The sequence below is a fragment of the Fusarium pseudograminearum genome, chromosome 4, assembly GCF_000303195.2.
Source record: "Fusarium pseudograminearum CS3096 chromosome 4, whole genome shotgun sequence".
Lineage (NCBI taxonomy): Eukaryota > Fungi > Ascomycota > Sordariomycetes > Hypocreales > Nectriaceae > Fusarium > Fusarium pseudograminearum.
This window is the reverse complement of record NC_031954.1, coordinates 4,974,046-4,992,818: the sequence shown is the minus strand read 5'-3', so window position 1 is coordinate 4,992,818 and position 18,773 is coordinate 4,974,046. Positions and strand designations below refer to the sequence as shown.

Sequence of the window (18,773 nt, the reverse complement as noted above, 5' to 3'; positions counted from 1 at the left end):
CCACCCGCCCGCCCGTCACCTGTCTATCGTAGCCTATCGTCGTCTTGTCCAGAAACGCCTGCAAAATATTATGTTGTTCACCTCGTGCTTGCCAGTTATTACATCTCTTGTTGTTGGGGAACGTGTCCTTCAACAGCGCTCAACGCTCCAAGGTTTACTTCACCAAGACGCTCGCCTTGGTCCTGGACACCTGCCAGAAGAGCCACACACTCGATCACGTCCTCCGGCTCTAGGAGATGGGACTTGGCTAATGTGACCTTTGTACTGGCGCCGATAGTGACTGTGAAGACGTGGTTAGCGTCGAGCACAGGGCCCGAAGCAGCGTTGAGGCTACGGAACATGTCCTCGTCGGTAAAATCATCGCCCATGCACAGCGCAAACTCGAGGTGCCCATTTCCGTCGTTGTCTTCAGCGGTACCAGGGGTGTGGTACATGGTGATGAGGCGCTTCGCGATCTCTCCCTTGTTGATAAACGTGGGGCGGACTTCGATGTTCGCCTTACCAGGCATCACCTCAACATCCCACTTGGAAGCTACAGTAGACTCAAGCTCCTTGTGGCACTCCCGCGACATGTGGATGCCTTGCTCAGGGTCAGCTAGTCGGTAGTGCCACGTCAAAGCGCATCGTTTTCGTTCAATGAAGGAACCTATGTACATGTTAGTATACGTGGCGTAGGAATGTCATGGGGGAACAAACCTTGTACTCTGTCTGTGTATTTCTGGAACACTTCCATCACCTCAGCTTGCCATCCCATATCGAACGTCTCCGCAAGGTTTTCCCACTCATCTGAGCCAGGGTGCTTCATAAAGCTACCGTGCTCAGCTGAGAATCCAAGGCGTGTGTTGTTGCCGAGGTGCTGCTTCAGAAACTCCTGGTCTCGTCCCGAGATGATCCAGACGGCGTTCTTCGGGTCAGCGGCCAACAGGTCGAGGGTGTGAATAAGACGCTGCGAGGGCACTGCAGCACTAGGCTCACGAACAATTGGTGTCAGGGTACCGTCATAGTCGAACATAAACAAGCGCTTGTTCGCTGAGCGGTACTGAGTAAGAAGAAGAGCGCGATCGAGAAGTGGCGTCGAGTTGGCTGAACTGGTGTCGCCGAGAACGTTGTAGACCTTGCGAATGAACTTGGTGATCCATGACTGGACGTTGTGCTCAGTAACGTGTTGGTAAAGGCGGGACTGCATCTCCTGTCGCTTGTCGTCGGACATGGTAAGAGCGGCGTTGATCTTCTCAGCAACGCCGCTGAGATCCCATGGGTTGATGTGAATGGCGTCGCCCAGACTGCTAGCAGTACCACTGAACTCGGAGAGAATGAGAGGAGCGTTGCCGACTTTTTGGCAGATGATGTACTCCAAACTCGTGGTGTTCATGCCGTCACGAACAGAGGTAATAAGTCCCATGTCACTAGCTCGGAGAAGGGCGAAGTACTCGTTCTGGCTGAGATACTGTGGATAGTGCTGAACTGGTGAAAAACCCAGGCTGCCGTACATGCCGTTGATGCGCATAACGAGCTCGTTGACGCGGGTCGCAACCTTGGTGTCGTCCTCCAAATCCTCCTTCTCTGCCTCGACGCTAGTGGGTGAGGTGACCTGGATCAAGACCACCTTCTCACGCCACTCAGGGTACATTTCAAGGAAGCGCTCAAACGCCTGCAGCTTCTGAGCAACACCTCTAACACTATCAAGACGATCACGTCCGACGATGATCTTCTTGCCGCGGTAGAGTTGTCGCAAGGCATTGCACTTTTCAGTCACAGCATCGGTCCAGGCAAAGTTCTCAACCTTGGCGGCATCAATACCAATTGGGAAGACACCAACCTGGACACGGGTTCCATAGGCATCGATCCCAAGAGTGTCAGATGGGAAACCGAGAATTCGGGTACAGCAGCTCAGGAAGTGGCGAGAATAGCTGTAGGATTGGAATCCAATGAGATTGGAGCCCAAAACACCCTCGAGAACCTCCTTGCGACGGGGAAGGCAGCGGAGGAACTCACTACTGGGGAAAGGCGAATGCAGAAAGAATGAGATGTACATGTTAGGCACTCTCTGTCGCAGCATGCTAGGAAGCAACATGAGGAAGTAATCGTGGACGATTACGATGTCGCCGGGCTTGTAAATCTCGATGATCTTGTTGGCGAACTTTTGGTTCATGCGGTAGTAATCGGCCCATTGAACGCGCTCACGTCGGCCGTCGGTCGGCTCATGTTGCTTGTAGTGAAGAAGTGTGTAAAGATCATGCTCGGCATATCGTCGCCAGCGGGCCTGGTCCTTGAGAAGGATGCCTTCGGAGGTAGCCTCAGACTCATCGGAGAGCCAAACTGGGTAGGTTCGGATAGTCTTGTTGTGAGACAATCGGTACTCGAGACGGTCTTGGTCCTCGCGAGGAACCCAGAGACCATCAACGGGAGGCGGAGTCGGCAGGCGTGTGTTACCATCAATGGGAACAGGTGCGGAGAGTGCGTTGAGAGAAGTGGCACCTAATGTGTTTGGGGCGGGTGTGCCAGGTGAGGAAACGACGTCATCGGTGGGAGCGTCGATCTCACCGGTCCATGCGACGACAGTGTGATTCCATGGAGTAGCGTCGGAAGAAAGGTATGCGAAGGAATCAAAGAGAGCGGATTGACCACGACGAGATTTCAAGTCCTGAAAAGAAAAAAGAAAAATTTAGCTGAGTTCGATTTCCATGTGACAGAGCAGACGACAGCGCGCGAGGGGAAGTGGCCAGGGAATAAGCTAGCTTTGGTTGGAGAAGAGGGGAAAGCGAAATGCAAGCTAAAGAGCTGACCCCAGTCGACACAGTTGATACGAGATGAGTATCCATGGATGTCTTGGGAAGCGAAAGTGAAGCGAAGAATTAGTCTACATACCCAATCACCGCCTTTTCGATAGACAAAGGAGTGCGGTGTGTTGAAGGTGGCCGAGATAATGTTACCGCTGAGAGCCAAGTCGGGGTTGGCAGCTCGAATCTCGGACAAGGACTCGCGACGGCGCAAGGTAGGCTCGCTGCCGTTGTTTTCGCTGTTGGCAGCCATTTTTGTTGATGGGAATGATGTGGTTTGACAGAGTCAGAGCTCGGTAGAAGAGGGTCGTCAAGGAGGAAGAGGGCCGTCAGTTGGTGCCTCCTTTGGGATCGTCTTGTCGAAGGAAGGAAATCGCCGTCTCTTTCGCACGAGGGAGTTCTGCTGTGGGAGTAATGCGCGCAGGTCTGCTGTTGACCAATGTAAGCGGGAGGACACAAGCAGAGAGGGAGGCTGCGCGATGAGTAAAGAGTGGTTGAGAAAATGATGTGGAAGAGTAAGAAGGAGGAAGAGGAAGAAGAAGAGAGGCTGTTGGAGGGATGTAGAGGGACAGAAGTAGATACTACACAGGAGAAGTGGAAAGAACAGAAGTCTGATAAGGTAAGGTTAGGTTGGGACGGTACCTGGAGTAGACAGCAGTAACAGTGACGTTGGATGGTTTTCCCCAGTAACTTGGTCTACCTTAGTAGCTACCTTGAACTTGAACTAACTCGAGTCGAGTCTTGAAGGCCTGGTTAGTCTTAAATCGGTCCGGGCGGTTTCGGCGATTCATCGTCATATGTGTTGCTGAGACGGACGGACGAAGCCAGAACCAGAACCAGAACCTCCCCTCCCACTTGATGGTGGGGCAACATCCATGATGGAGGTGCCTTGGAAGTGCATCAAAACTCACACATGGCAAACTAACTTTTTTAAGCCTATTCACTGAACTGTCTTTTGGTGACTCTATAGCTGATGGGACGGAGCAAAGTTGTTAAAGGCCCGACAACTGCCAAGATTCATTGACTTGAGCTGCCAACTTGAGAGCGGCCCAACCTGTCGATGCCGATCAGGTACAGGCGGACATTCAATGGCTGAACCTGGCTGAACTAGCATTACCTTTACCAGCATCACGGATATGATATCCTGTACGTATCGCACCGTTACAAACCTTCAACACCGCCAAATTTGGCATCACGGGGTGACATGACACAGATGCAGCTCATCACTCTCTTTTTCCGAGTCAGGATCATATATGCCTGACTTTATCACTGCCATCAGATCATACTAGTGAAAGGGCGAGAACTCTGTCTCCCCGGTCTCGCATAGGTAGTTTATTCCCATGTGATCGCGGGGGAGGGGCAATCGTGAGAAACAAATCGGCCGACATTGGAGTTGACTGCTTATTAAATTCCTCGGGGTTAGGAAAGGTTCGTAGAGAATCTTGGCTAGTTATTACGTGTACTTGTATTTGCTATCAAATATATTACTCAGCTACTCCGGCCTTTACTCATCAGCAATGGTCGGCAATGCCTTTGCGGTAGCGGGGAGAACAACTGCAGATCAGTGTTTGGGTATTCTGTTAGTCTGTCAATCGTTCGGGGCTTAGTAGGCCTTGTAATTCCTTCTTGCCCGTGTTGTTTGCGGCACCCTACTACTGAAAAGTTAAATCGGACAACATGCCAAAGCAGTTTGAAATGAGACACAGCGGAATGAGGATCAATCTCGAAGGTCCCGGCTTCGTGGTTGACACATCCCAAGATCGACCAACTCTATTCATCATCGGCAGTTCCATTGTGATAATTGATAAGATGCGATGCTATGCTATTCTCGCAGTATCCACAAGTTAATGCACCAGCAATAAACAAGCAATACGGCACGGCACGAGTACCAGCACCAGCACCAGCAAGCTACTGATCGTACCGTAGAAGCGAGTAAACACACCAGAATGGAATGACTTGTTCAAAAGACGGTGAGTCCGGGTTGCTTAACGGAGATGCACCCCCGATGGTGTACTGTGCTGCGCTGTGCTGTGCCAACGCATGTGCAAAATGGGCAGAATTCATGAATAGATTTGGGGTAATCTTGCTTGGAAACGTCTTACAGGTAGCATGCAAAACAGCGCACTGCCCGATTTTATCGTCCAAGCTTCTAGGCTCTTGATGTTTCCGATGTTGCAATTGCAATTGCAATAAATAATTAGTACTAATCCAGCTTCACTAAAGGGTGTACACTCTAACAGAGGTAGGTACCCATCGCAAGCGCATTCGGACATCACCCCTCCCCCGCCATTCAATTGGCACAAGGTAAATCAGCAAAATGGAATATCATTCACGGGCCGGGCCATTAACTTTGTCACCTTTATGAACCATCCAACGCCAAACGTGGCTGCACGTTCCTGTTGGTCGGGTAGCTACCGATCTCTCTATTTGGACTTTGCTTCTCGCGAGAATATCCGATGCAGGTGCAAATAGATAATGGTGCAAGGTGTGGTTTAGTAGTCACCCTTACTGCATCCTCTCCTGTACAATCTTCGATGGTGGCTTGCATCATGCACCTGTGAGCCATTTACAGAAAACCGTTACCATCTTTCATCTCTTTTGTCTTTTATTGCTGCCCAACAACAAAAGAGCTATATCCACATTGTCTTGTTTATAAACATGCAGCATTCTTGTACACTATTGTCACAGCAGCTCCTGGCATGCGATCCTATCAAGGAGCTTCCGAACATGGCATGTCTTAGACTCTGTGCTCTGTCCCACTGTTCCCACTTGTGCGTCCTCGTCGTCTCGGCCGATCGTGTGTTTTATCAACGGCCTGCCATTGGAGGTTGACCGGCTGTGCAACGAGTTTCCAAGAGGTTCGAGACTGTCTGGAACATCGGAAACATTCACATGCCGGCCCGGCAACTCCGTTACAAGTGACTGATACTGACACACGCGCGAATACTAGCATATTAGGCAATTCTTCTCTCACCATCTTCCGATCTCGGTGTTTGTGCCTCTTTTTTTCTTCTTTCCCCATCCTACTCTTTCGGTGACTATTCGAATCCTCATATCATGATCCTCTCAGCTCCAAGCTTGGAATTACCCCTCTGTGGAGTTCCTACAATGACCAAAGCTCAACGACTACCGCCATCCCGCTACGGAAGCCCAGTCACGATCCAATCATACGCCTTATATTAATATCGAATGGAGCCTCTAGTCAGAATCGTCCAGGAACCTTGATGTAACGGAGATGGTCCAGACTCAACAATCCAAGCAATCGTGATCTGTCAATCGTGGGACCCGTTGCCCCTCCAAATAGGACCAAAAGCTCCAGTCGTATGACGCAACGAGGGAAATTCAGGACAACCGTCGTTGAGTGCTTTTTGATACCAGACCTTGCAGCTTCACAAAAATTCTCCGATGTGAAATTTTACAGATGCATGTGAAAGACAGCCCATAAATACGTGCGACAAGCTGGCAATCTCAAAAAGACCTCAAATATTTAAACAGCCAAATGCTCAGTATGCTGGCTCACCCAACAGAAAATGAAAATAAATGGGAATAAATTGCAAGATATCCCTAATCTCATACTAATTGTCTCTATCCAAGAAAACGTATACCAATGACTCCTTGAACCCCCAATTTCTCGTACATGCCACCCAAAATAGGACATTATCACAAACGCCAGATGTGTGTCCTTGCGAAATATTCGTCGCCCAAACATTGTTCTCATACCAAGTAATCAGATCATGTGCATCTCTACTCCTCTGATGGAGCGCCCATCCCCGAGAAGGGACACACTCCTCCAGCTGACGCACCATTAGGATGAGGAATTCGCGAGGGCGGCAATTGATCCGAAGCTTCGTCGTCAGAAGCAGAACCACTGTTGTCACCGATAATGCGCTTTCCATGTAGGTAGCCCTCGCGCTCGATCTCAATATCTGAGTCGCCAACCTCGAATTCCGAGCCGTCCCTGACGTGCCATTTGGCCATAAGATCGTTTTGGATCCATATGACCTTGTTGAGTGCCTTTACAAGGGCTGTCTTGCGCTGAATGTGTAAACGAGGATGCGAGAGGATGGCTTCGGTCATGATGTCCTGTATGAAGCCGAGGCAGACGCCGAGGTGGACGTATTCGATATGAAGAGGGTGCTTGCGACCAAGGCCAACGTGCATCATTCTACTCATGTTAGTCACTGTTCGCTTGTTACCCATGAACGACAACTACATACCCGACCTTGTCCAGATACTCCCAGAACTCCATCTTGCTTGGATCCGAACAAAGCTTCATCAGATAAGCCCGTAGAAACATCTTTCTGTGCAGAATCTGAGGACTGTTTTCGTCGGGCACCTCATCGAGAGGGCCTTCGAAGGAGGTACTGCGTGTGGTGAAAGCACGGGCGGTGATGTCGTATTGGAGAAGTTTCTTGTAGACGATGTTGACAATGGCGGGAATAAGAGCCTTGACGTATTTGGCGCCAGTAATGAGAGCTTCGATGTCACCTGGGAAGACAAGTTGTCAGTTTGACTGCATAATGATGTCGCGGTTATGCGATGTTTAAGTACGCACGGCTGGAAAAGTCGAGGAATGAGTGTAAGTATTGAACACGAGCTTCTAGATTGGTGTAAAGATCCTCGCGATCAATGTGCTTCACAGGTCGTGAATTCATCTTAGCTGTAGCTGAGATAGTTGTAATCGAGGTGAGTCTATTTTTCGTTCAATTGTCAGAGTGGTTGCTGTGGCTCTGGAGTGGTGATCCTGCTGGAGTAAAATCGCTGGTTATTGTTTGCGATGTAACGTGGAAGGTGGTATAAGATGTTGGTGATGAGAGGTCAGTTGAAGAGTCTAAGTCGATACAAAGCTCAATATACGCGGAATAGAACCTCTATGAGATCAATACAACGAGTCCATAAGCCGATCAAGTATAAAAAAGTTCAAGACATAAGGAGACAGCCAGGACACGGTATTTATTCGCTTTGTGCTTCCTGCATCCTTCTACCCCTCAGTCCCTGGTCCATGACAAGTTTTTTTTTATTTCCCTCTCTCATCATACGCGTTCTCATGGCATGAGAGATCTTCCCCGAGTCTCGCCTTGCTCCGCTACGTTTTGTATCGGTAGCTGGGTTGATCGATCACGCCAGGTCAATAAATCAGCCCATGGGCTGATGGTGGGGCCGTTCCAGGGTCTGTGATGCTATTAGGAGGAAGCTCCCAGCCGGACGCGCCCGAGATGAGATGGGATGAACATTGGTGGACAACGCAGGATTACATGTATTCGTTGGTGATTCGTATGAAAGAATTCAGCTAAGAACTATCTATGAGCAGCAAGTCAAACGGTTTGTCGCTTAAATGGTTAGCATCATGTCGTCTCGAGTGACAGACAGAAGTGGATTGAAACAGCGGCTTGTGGGGAACGATCATCCACTCCATTAGCAGGGAAATCGATCTACTGTGATTGGTGCGACCTTCCATACTCGGCACTGGATCAAGAGACGGCGAAATGCGATACTCAGCCTGCAGGATGATTACTAACTGAGCTGAGTAAGGCAATTACATTTTCCACGAAGCCGTTGTTCACTTGACCTTGTGCTAACATTCTTCCATAATACCACTAAACATCCAGCAGATTACAATGTTAGAGTTCCCAATGTTGAGGTAATGAATGGATTGAATACTTTTTCTTTCCAAGCTGAGTTCAGTTATAATGAACAAAAGGCTATTCCATCAGAACAGCACAGAGAAGAACAATACACCATGTAACTGTAGTTTTAGAAATCATTTATTAAAATTAATAGAAACGGTTAGCAGCAATCATTATGACACTTTAGCCATTTGATGGTTTATACAACGTTAAAAAAAAGAGGTTGGACACTTTAGCCATGTTTATTTGTAAAAACCAAGTACAAAGCTTTCCTTCAGGGTAGCTCGATCCGGGACCTTACAGCCTGAGGCATGCACATATCCGAATGTTACCCACAATCAATCTCAGACAAATCCCAATTCCTCTTCGGCTCAACCACCTCCAACAACCGGGCTTCCGCCGACAATCAGCCATCGCGAAGCGCCGTCCATTCAGATCCGATCCAGACCAGTCCACTCCGGCGCCGCCTTCAAGGGTCCCGCTCCGCTTACTCAAGCTCCGCCCACCGAGTTGAGCTCCGAGCTCCGCCGCCGCCTTTGCAGGCTCAGGCCCGGCGCAGGTCTGACCTGACTGCTTTCTAGCCATGTCCGACTCACCTCCCCCACCGCCATCCTCACACGCGACGGCTCACGCGTACGCAAGCAATGGGCTCGAGATGCTGCAGGCCGCCAGCGATGCGGCGCATGCCATTATTGACAGTCCCCAGAACTTGCAACATGCCGCCCTAGCTGCTGCCGAGGTTGTTGGCCATCAGCAACAGCAACAGCAACAGCAACAGCAACAACAGCAGCAGCATCAACATCAGCATCAATCAATGGACCAATCTCCCCAAGAAGCTCTCCCTCACACATCCGAATTATCGCCGCAGCTTATGCCTGGAAATGGAGCTGTTATGCGCGATCCCACCATCAACCCCAAGTTGACTCGCCTCCGACGTGCTTGTGATATGTGCAGCATGCGCAAGGTCAAATGTGACGATAGCAACATTCCATGCCGACCATGCCGAGAGCTTGGTGTAGACTGCACATTCAATCGAGAGACAAAGCGTCGAGGACCACCCAACAAGCATGCTGAAGCTGCAAAGGCCGCCAAGCGGACCCGGCCGGATATTCCTGCTGCAGCGGCAGCAGCGGCAGTGTTTGAGTCCTTGTCTCCTTCACCCCAGACTGCGGCCAAGACGTTGATGAACATTTCGACCGAGGGCGCTCTGGATGCTGAAGCTATTGCGCCCATGCCAGTCTTGGAACTCCTCGTTGACGACTTCTTCACTTACATCCACCCACTTGCGCCCTTCCCTCATGAGCCGACATTCCGTCAGTCCTTCGCAAACCGTGAAGACCGTACCAAGCCTGAGTTTCTCGGCCTGTTGGCCAGCATGATCTGTTCCCTTGTTGCATCCTTTCCCAGAAGTGCGAGAGAGCACCTCAAGGCCCAGCACAGCACTCACCTGTTCCCTCGAGCTATCGTCATGGTTGAAAAATGCCGTGAGATTGCTTTGTTGACACGTGGGAGCAAATGGCAACTCAAGCAGCCCAAAACGCTCGACGACGCTGCGACTAGCTACTTTTTGGGGCTCGCTTCGGGGTACACTCATCAGTGGAACGCCTCAGGTCACTTCATGGCTGAGACCCTGACCCTCCTCCGTGAGTTGGGTTTCAACCGGCCTAAGCACCCTGGCGATCTACCAACCTTTGGCAATGATAACTGTTCGCCAGATCCTCTGCCTTTCAACCATGTCAAGGACCAGATTGGGAAGCGCATTTTCTACTGCCTGCTTCTAGGCGTGCGGTACGTATCGAGTATAATTGTTTTGAACCAAACTAACATCTTTTAGATCCTTCTCACAGCTTGGTGCATCGTCTGCGGATATGGTCATTGCCCCATCTACACCTAGTCTGCCCTATCCCTCGTATCCCGAAAATGTTGACGATATCTGTGTTCTTGCCAACGAAGTCATTCACCAACAGGATGGCAGTGTTACTCTGTTAACCGGATTTCGCTTTGCTATTGACATCTACACTACCATGAATGGAATTGTTAGTCTCGAACTCGCCTACGGTATGAGCACCCTGCCCTGGGCCGATCAGCGAATCCTTCTCAGGGACGGTTTGCTTGCTGCCAAGAGTATCACCGACAATCTGCCACCTGAGCTACAGCTCGGAGATCACGGTATGGAGGCAAATGCACTGGCTAGCTTCGACGACTCTGGTATGCAATATGCGCCTCCCGCTTGGCCCAACAGCCAGCCAGCCCACGACCTGCGCAACGTAATCAAGAACCAGCCTGTGCGGCGTCGACATCTTCAGTATGAGATACAAAAAGCCAACATTTTTGTTTCACAACTCGCCACCCGTTCATACTTTGTCGAGTTGTATTTTGACCTTCGAGACGTTCACCTAACGGAGCAGGAACAGCAGGACAACAACCCGATCGATGGCCAATCGGAGGAGGAGAAGGCAGCTCAAGATGCCGACGAGAAGGAAATTCACGATTTCATGTCGGCAGAGCGTGAGCTCATTGTGCAGAATCTGCTCACCGTCTTGGGATCTATTTCACAGCGAAATATGGAGCCCAACGGCGCATCACTCATTAACAAAATCCGTCAAGTGGCGTCAACACTTCTCAATGACGCACCGGAGCGTAAGGGACCATTTGCGGTCAAATCGGAAGAGGCACTGTCGCAATTGATCAACATCTTGGTCAAGCTGGAAAAAACAGGCCCCGGCGACGGAGGAGGCATCGATACACATGATCCATCGCAGATGACATCACAGGACGAGGAGGAGGAACTGCGACACTGGGCGGATCTACGAGATTATCAGATAAGATTTGCAATGCAGGGGGGTTTTGCTGGGAATCTGTAACGAAAAAGCTGGGCGGCGATCATGACTAGTTGAACGATCCTGTTACATATAGCACTGTCGAGGATGAAAAAAGAAGACCAGAAGCTAATGGGAGGCAGTATTCCTGTATGATATCGAGGCGTTGGCGTGGGTGACCCTTATACTTATACTTCTTATAGATTTCTGGGGGTTGTCTTCCATGTTGGCGATGTTCGGCGAATTAGCAACTTAATAAAGATGATGGGATAGGCCTGGCACAAGCTATGCAATCCCACAATGCACTCATGTCGCGTTCGTCAGCCACCGGCAACACAATGTATCAACTACCCTCCTCCATTACAGATCAATCTCCCAATGCTCTCAATCTTCGTCCTACAGTCTTCATCTTCCAGACCACAAAGGTCTTTGGTTCGATACACCGGCCGTCCCACTTGCTCTCCTATGGTTCACCTCTGCCACTGTCGCGCCCGACATCGGTGCGTCCAACTCAGCCAGCTGAAAGCCGAGCCATGAACTCTGTACCGGTATATTGCTGTTGGAAGATGGTGTGAAACGTGGGACTGTGTCTAGTTCGTATACGCATGGCCTTGTTGGAATGTCTCCTGCTAGTTCGGCGGGTGAACTTGATGTGTTTAGCGGTGCAACCGTTGAGTCTGGATCTCGTCCACGCTGCAGATTCCTATCAAACCTTATCAATGGATCCGGTGATAGCATTCTAGCGATCTCCTTGCTGCTGTAGCCCCTGATCTTGAGGCTTTTGGATACCGCCGACTTTCCTCGGTTGTCTTTGCACGTGGCGCCTGCACCGTGGTTCACTAGCATCTTCAGAATCAGGTGCCTGTCTCTCTCTAATTTTCCTCTGCCTTTGCGCTCATCTGGAATACAGGTGATCATCAAGGGCGTCTCATCCACTCCTGAGGCGAGATTGACGTTTGCTCCCTCCTGTAGTAAAAGCCTTACCATGCCCACCTTGCCTTTGTTGCATGCCTCATGGAGGGCCGTTGTCCCATATGCGTCCGCGGAGTCTATATGGACCATCTCGAGGCGCGGTTCTGCAGAAAGCGAATGGTGTACAGGTTTCTTTATCTCTTCGAGTAGCAACTTCATCGTCCCTTCGTTATTACATCTGTGCAATGGCGTTCGTCTTTTGGCACCCCGTACATGGACTGCGGCACCGATGGTTAATAGCACTCGCAGTGCCTTGTCATTTGAGTGTTGAACAGCCACCAGTAAAGGTGTGTCGCCATTCGCGTCTGGCGTTGCATGGGACACCGCGAGCATCAGCTAATGGATAACCTCGGGCTGGATATGCATATCCGCAGCTGCCCTGTGAAGTAGCGTACCGTTGGCCAAATACTCAGGTATGTAAAGACACTCATCTCTCTTCATAGCCTGAAACTTGTGTTGACGGCACCACTCGATCGTATTGTTGACTGCATTGGGCTCCGATGTAGGGTCGTATGTCAGACTGTCGAGCAAGGCCTCCTTGAAAGCAAGTAGTTCGATGGATTGGTTGGAACGCTCGTATTGTTCGGCTACCAACATGGATATTTGCTTTATCTTGTCTTTGTTTGGGTCGTGATCAGGCAAATAAGTATTACTCAAATGAGGATCAGGTAAGTACGTATCCAGTGAAAGTCTCAGAAGATCTATCGCTCCATCGTAGTCGTGTAGGCTGGCGCAAAGGATTCCGACCTTCTCCTGTTTGTCGCGAAGTTCTGGATTTTCTTTAAGAAGACTATCCCTCAGCTTCGTCAATTGCTCGTCTTGGAGCGATTTATATGATTTGTCGGACGGGACACATGCATTAATGATGCGGATATGGAGGATCTCCAATTCAACAGGATCCTCAATCGCATCTGCATCCGCTGACTGCATCATTTTTCGATGTTGCATCGCTTCTTCGTATGCTCTGTTGGCGAAAGCTGGTGGCGCTTCATTGTACATGCGTTTGGTGAGAGATATGGCGTTTCGAAATCTGTCTCCTAGCTCTTTGTTCCTGATGACACCCAGATACCGCCTGGGTACTTCGTTGTTGCTGGGTATATTTGGCAGTACTGGCGAGGTTGTTTTATCGGTTGCAGAGCTCGAAAGGGTTTGCCGAAATGTCACGTATGCAACTTCGCGCAGCGCTGTTTTAAGTTTGTCTACATCGGACTGTTCCCCTTCGTCTAGTTGCTTGGGATTGTCATCGCTGATGCTCTCGATAAATCGTGTTAACTCATCGACTGGAACAACAAGACCCGACGCAGATGTGGATGGAGTAGCCAATCTGGTGGAGGTGTTAGTATTTCCAAGAATGAGAGAGTAGGCAGGAATAACACACATTGACAGGAAAGAAGCACTTAGATGGAACATCTCGATATTGCGACTTAGACTCTCCTTTAACTGGCGGTCCACTTTACGTTGAAGCTTAAAATAATACCAGGATTTTTTACCACGCTCTTGTGTGAGCAGTATGTTCTCCAGCTCTTTGAGATTGTCCTCGAAGCGGTTTGTGAACCCAATGATGGCTTTGTAAAAGTCCTGCTCCGTTGATGTCAAATTGTTCGGACGAGTCTTGATCTTGTCCCGCATCATAGCAAGCGACGTGACCAGCACTGGTCCCTGCAATCTCAAATCTTCGATGTAGGTCGGCGCGTTTTTGATCGAGTTCAGGGCTTTGTCGATCTTCGCCCACGTGTCAATGCCAGCGGTAACAGAACTCACGATAGCTAAGGCGAGCTCTGCCATCTTGGACGTACTAGGACCATGAGGATCCTACTTGTTTCTCAGGCGAACTGCGGACCAGCCAGACTAAAATCTGAGTATGCAAACTACACACTCGAGGTAAACAGAGGGGGAAGATGTAGGTGTTGGTCTGATCCAGGATAATGTGCATCCATCCCCGCGCGAACACGAAAAGCAGGCCGTGAGGTCACACAATGAGTGCCACATCCTGTGGTCAGATGACATTGCCTCTTATTTATAGGCTTCCGTTGGATAACCGGTTAAGGCTTTGCGATAGAGTTTGTAATTTCGTTGTGAGCCAAGACCTTGTGTCTTCAAAAGCAAATCTATTCGATAGCTAACTGCCTGGAACTGCTGGTGGCGGTCTGCCTCTTTGCCTTGCTGCACGGACAGGGACTCTGGAGTTCAAGGGTCATGGATCATGGATCATGGTTGGCAATCAATCAGGAAGGCTGAAATAGACTTCCCCATGGGGTACTGCTTGAAATAGAGATATGACCTAGCAGCTTTCAACAGCCTACTGCGATGTTTTGGTCATATATTGCTTGTAGTGCTGACTATATTGGTTCGTCGGGCGTAATGTCGTAGAGGACTTCATGACTCTGCCTTGTTCGTCCTACATGGCGTTTGTGGCTATGTTTCAGCCATTATGCAGAGGACCTGCAATTAGGCCAGGCTTCTCAGAAGGAACGAGCACAAAAGATGGCCTCCCTTCCTTTCTGATCTAACTTTGCCTCAATACTAAGAGCACTCTTTCTCAAGCGACTCACCCACATACACATCAAACACAACAACTGCACTTTATATCGAAGAAGATGGCTGCAAGCAAAGACAAAAGCCCATTTGGCCTCAAAGAGAGACTGGATGCGTTTCTTGAGACAGAGATTCATGATCGCGAAGAGTTCTGTAATGTTCTAAGTGAGTAGCCAGTACCTATGATCTTGTGGAAATATCGCCTTCTGTACTAACTAACATATTACAGCTGACGTGTCAGACGACGATCTAAAAAATGGAATTGTTGCCCTCTGCACCGAACTCCCTTCGCTCGACCATGTTGAAGTCGAGCGAGCCGCCGAAGTAGCAAGGCATGCAAAACACTACTATTTCCTGTCTAAAGAAGCGACCAACAACAACCCCCTTGTCATCAATCTTACACCAGATGAGAAAAGCAATCTCGTATCAGAAAGAGAGCGACTCTTCAGTCAAAGGGGGATGCTCAGCATCATCAGCACTGTATCACTCGCTGCCTTCCTCCAGGGCCACGTCCAATCATCCATCAATGCCATGAGCCTCTTTGTCGAGACCGTTGGTATTAACATCGAAAGCCAAGATGAAACGCAAGGAAACGGCGCCGACAACATGGCCCAATGGAAACTTGGAGCCATGAATGCGATTCCCTTCCTCACGGCTGCATTCCCTGGCACTGTTCTATCACTGCCTGTCAATTACTGCCTCGGTCGACGAGGAGCGCTCGGCCTTTCGGCACTTCTCATCATTGCAAGCTCAATTGGATCTGGGTTTGCGCATACATGGCAGCAGGTTCTTGGTGCCAGAGTTGTGGGAGGAATAGGTAAGTAAACAACCTATACTCACCAGTCAGCCACTGACATTATGAAGCTATGGGTATTAAGGCAGTCAGTGCCCCCATCCTCGCCTCTGAGACAGCTGTCGGATATTGGAGAGGCTCTACGATCCTGGCCTGGCAGCTCTGGTAAATCTTCCTTCGTCCATTCTCTATTGATGGCTGACACTTCAATGAAGGGTCGCTTGTGGCATTATGATAGGCTTTGTTGCCAACTTCGTTATTGCCGCTGCCACCAACACTCTAGACGGACATCCTAATGCAGAGACTAATCAACACGGCGGTAGATACTACGCTCTCCAATGGATTGCTGCGGCTCCCGCTGTCCCGTCTCTCTTGCTTTTCATTGCTGTCTGCTATTGTTACGAGAGCCCTCGTTTCTACATGCGACCCGATTCACCTAATTACGACCTTGATCGCGCCTTCAAGATTCTACTACAAGTCCGAAAGACAAGAGTAAGTCTAGAAGTATGAACATTGCCATATCAATGCTAACATACTCAAAGCTCCAGGCTACGCGTGATCTGTTTCTGATATGGTGGTCCAATCAGAACGAGTCAAATGATGATGGTTCTGGTAACAGAAGAACTCAGAGCTCCGGCTTGACATATTCATCACTCATTGTGTATGTACTGCAGCTCTCAGCGGATCAGTTCAAGCCCTTGTTTACCAAGCGGCGGCTGAGAAATGCCCTCTGGAGTAGCTGTACTGTTGCTCTTGCACAGCAACTCTGTGGAAGTAAGTTATTATTCTGGCGTTATTTAATGTAGCTAACAAGTATTCGTAGTCAACGTGTTCGCATTCTACTCAAGTAGGACAAAGAACCTTCTCCTTGTACATTATTGCTGACAACCCTCCAGATGGAATCTTTAGCGACTGGGGCGTCAAAACGAGTATGGGCTACAGCTTTGGCTTTGGTATGTGTCTCATCACTATTTGATCCTAGTAGCGGCTTACAAAGGTAGGTTGTGTCAACTTTCTCTTTGGATTACTGGCCATGAGGTACGTTGTCGCATACTGATGTAGTCACTCGCATGTCTGACTTGACAACAGGTCCATTGACATTATCGGGCGACGGCGCTGGCTACTGTCAACACTGCCTCTCATGAGTCTCTTCCTTATGGCAGCAACAGTCGCATATGCGGTAGGACCTCAGGACTCCACAGGAGACCAACCCAAGCCTGTAGCAAATACTTCGGCTGCAATCGCCGGTATTATCTTCATATACCGTAGGTAGGCTTCCACCGGTGGCAGGCTGGCCGCTGACCTTTTGTAGTGTTCGCTGCTGCTTACAGTCCGGGTTTGGGACCCATCCCGTTTACACTGGCATCTGAGAGGTAGGTCATTCATAGTAGATCCTTTGTTTCGCGGCGACTAACATGATGTAGCTTTCCTTTGAAGAACCGAGAGGCCGTATGCCATACCGCCATCTACCTGACAATGGCAAGTCGCTGACATTTGCTAGGGCACGTCGGTCGCAATCTCTATCAACCTATTTTTCGCGGGCCTTTTAACTATCCTCCTCCCCAGAATTAATGCGCAGTTCAAGATGGCCGGCACCCTAGGATTCTTTGCAGGACTTAACATTGTTGCCTTTGTGCTTATCTTCCTCTTTGTAGAAGAGACTAAACAACTTAGTCTCGAAGAACTGGACAAGGTGTTTGATAGGCCCAAGCGTCAATTTGTAAAGGAGCGAATTGCCAAGCGTGTTCCGTTTGTTTTCCAACAGAATGAGCTGGCCAGAGATGTCAAGGGATATCATAGCTATGATGTAATTCCGCTTGAGAACCGAGAGACAAGGGTCTGAATGGGAGGATTGAGTTGTGTATTGCTTGGCTGGCTTGGCTATGGTGCTCAACTTGAGGTGTTATTGTATGTTCTTCTTGTCGGCACGGCATCTGATACTAGATATCAAGGTTAATGTTCTGGGCATAGATACTATATAGACTACCTGACTACTACCTACCTACCTGTTAGGTTGGTTCGACTTAAAGCCAACACTGACTTTTCCGTAAACCCGCACAACAAAGAGTCATAGAAAGTAGGGCGAGAAGACGCAATTTTAGTAATGATAATATTAGCATGTGCTTTATTGGCCATCTACCCAACAAATGTGCCAGCAACCACTCCCACGCTAAAGTCTATTGGCCATTTCTTCCTTCTTTTCCTCAATTCTTTCCTTTTTTTCTTCTAAAAATAAAATAAAAAATCCTTAAACAATATGTATATTATTCGTTGACTTCGTCAGAAAGCTCCTCGTCGATCACTTAGTGTGATGTCTCAGGTAGGTACTAGCAGTCCTGATCTTCATTCAGAAGTAGCCAACTGTAAACTGTCGAGGCGGCGCTTCGAGTTATACCTTTCGATCAGGCCATTCAATGCATCCCTCTGGCGGATGCTGGCGGCCATTTCATCGCGACGTTGCGTGAGTGTCTTCACGTAGTCAAGATGCTCGCTCGGTGTGAGTTCGCTAAGAGGGCGAGGAGGCTCTAAGTCACTGGGTAACGCGGGGAAGATAGCCTGCGCTTCTGCCAGGGCCTTTGCCAACTCTTCGTGTTCGTGTTCGTGGTCGAGGTCGTGCTCTAAAAGGTCGTGCTTCAAAAGGTCGGCCAGACACGTGGCTACCTTTTGTGTCGCCTTCACCTGCTTCTTACTCAGTGTTTTGGCTGATTTGGGTTTGGTGACTCTGTTCTCCTGTTTGGTCTGCGACAAGGTGCGTAAACAGTTTGAGCTATCTTTAGGCGCTTTGGCCTCCAAACGGAGGGAGCTGCGGCAAGGCATGGTTGTGCTTAATCGTGCTTTGGAAAGTCAATGAACGAACTCGTGGTTATTAACAGATGCGATTGGCTGGCTATACTTACCGGTGCTTTGGACAGTATGTTGATAAACAAACTAGATAGTGATTGTTGACAAATGTGATTAGCTGTTTAATGTTTGTGTGAAGTTAAAAGGAGAAATTTGTATGGCATGGGAGGTCGTCTTCTTCTTATACCTGAAAGAGTAACTCTATTCTTCTTGCTGAAAAACCTAGTTGAATAGTGTTTGGTGGTGGCTTCCACTTTAAAGACAATAATGCCCTCAGTTGCCCTGCATAAAGAGTCATACAAAGTAGGGCATGAACGTAGTTGAAAAGTATATACCGATAGTTTCCCACAGACACAGTGAGGTCGGGTTACCATGGGAGAAAGCCCTGACCGATCAACATTCAAAG

The 18,773-nt window shown here is 49.2% G+C and overlaps 6 protein-coding genes across 6 annotated transcripts, besides 2 other annotated features; 2 read left to right on the top strand and 4 right to left on the bottom strand.

Moving 5' to 3' along the window:
• Positions 1-98: 98 nt before the first annotated feature.
• Positions 99-3,033, bottom strand: TPS2 (the record flags this gene model as incomplete). Its single annotated transcript, XM_009257581.1, has 3 exons — positions 99-646; positions 697-2,644; positions 2,869-3,033. The coding sequence occupies 3 exons, from the start codon at positions 3,031-3,033 to the stop codon at positions 99-101; spliced, it is 2,661 nt and encodes an 886-aa protein (XP_009255856.1).
• A 1,756-nt stretch (positions 3,034-4,789) lies between these two features.
• Positions 4,790-4,814: a microsatellite.
• Positions 4,815-6,524: 1,710 nt separating this feature from the next.
• Positions 6,525-7,435, bottom strand: FPSE_04462 (uncharacterized protein; the record flags this gene model as incomplete). Its single annotated transcript, XM_009257580.1, has 3 exons — positions 6,525-6,945; positions 6,998-7,268; positions 7,336-7,435. The coding sequence occupies 3 exons, from the start codon at positions 7,433-7,435 to the stop codon at positions 6,525-6,527; spliced, it is 792 nt and encodes a 263-aa protein (XP_009255855.1).
• A 1,555-nt stretch (positions 7,436-8,990) lies between these two features.
• FPSE_04461 (uncharacterized protein) lies at positions 8,991-11,271 on the top strand (the record flags this gene model as incomplete). The annotated part of the gene is made up of 2 exons (XM_009257579.1): positions 8,991-10,195; positions 10,242-11,271. 2 exons carry the CDS (start codon positions 8,991-8,993, stop codon positions 11,269-11,271), a joined length of 2,235 nt encoding a protein of 744 aa, XP_009255854.1.
• Positions 9,156-9,217: a microsatellite.
• A 1,263-nt stretch (positions 11,272-12,534) lies between the features above and the next one.
• On the bottom strand, positions 12,535-13,983 carry FPSE_04460 (uncharacterized protein; the record flags this gene model as incomplete). The annotated part of the gene is made up of 2 exons (XM_009257578.1): positions 12,535-13,522; positions 13,577-13,983. 2 exons carry the CDS (start codon positions 13,981-13,983, stop codon positions 12,535-12,537), a joined length of 1,395 nt encoding a protein of 464 aa, XP_009255853.1.
• Positions 13,984-14,795: 812 nt separating this feature from the next.
• FPSE_04459 (uncharacterized protein) lies at positions 14,796-17,369 on the top strand (the record flags this gene model as incomplete). The annotated part of the gene is made up of 12 exons (XM_009257577.1): positions 14,796-14,898; positions 14,963-15,550; positions 15,598-15,691; positions 15,742-16,018; positions 16,069-16,300; positions 16,350-16,373; positions 16,423-16,479; positions 16,528-16,564; positions 16,616-16,791; positions 16,839-16,899; positions 16,951-16,975; positions 17,028-17,369. The coding sequence occupies 12 exons, from the start codon at positions 14,796-14,798 to the stop codon at positions 17,367-17,369; spliced, it is 2,016 nt and encodes a 671-aa protein (XP_009255852.1).
• Positions 17,370-17,869: 500 nt separating this feature from the next.
• On the bottom strand, positions 17,870-18,343 carry FPSE_04458 (uncharacterized protein; the record flags this gene model as incomplete). The annotated part of the gene is made up of 1 exon (XM_009257576.1): positions 17,870-18,343. One exon carries the CDS (start codon positions 18,341-18,343, stop codon positions 17,870-17,872), a length of 474 nt encoding a protein of 157 aa, XP_009255851.1.
• Positions 18,344-18,773: the final 430 nt, after the last annotated feature.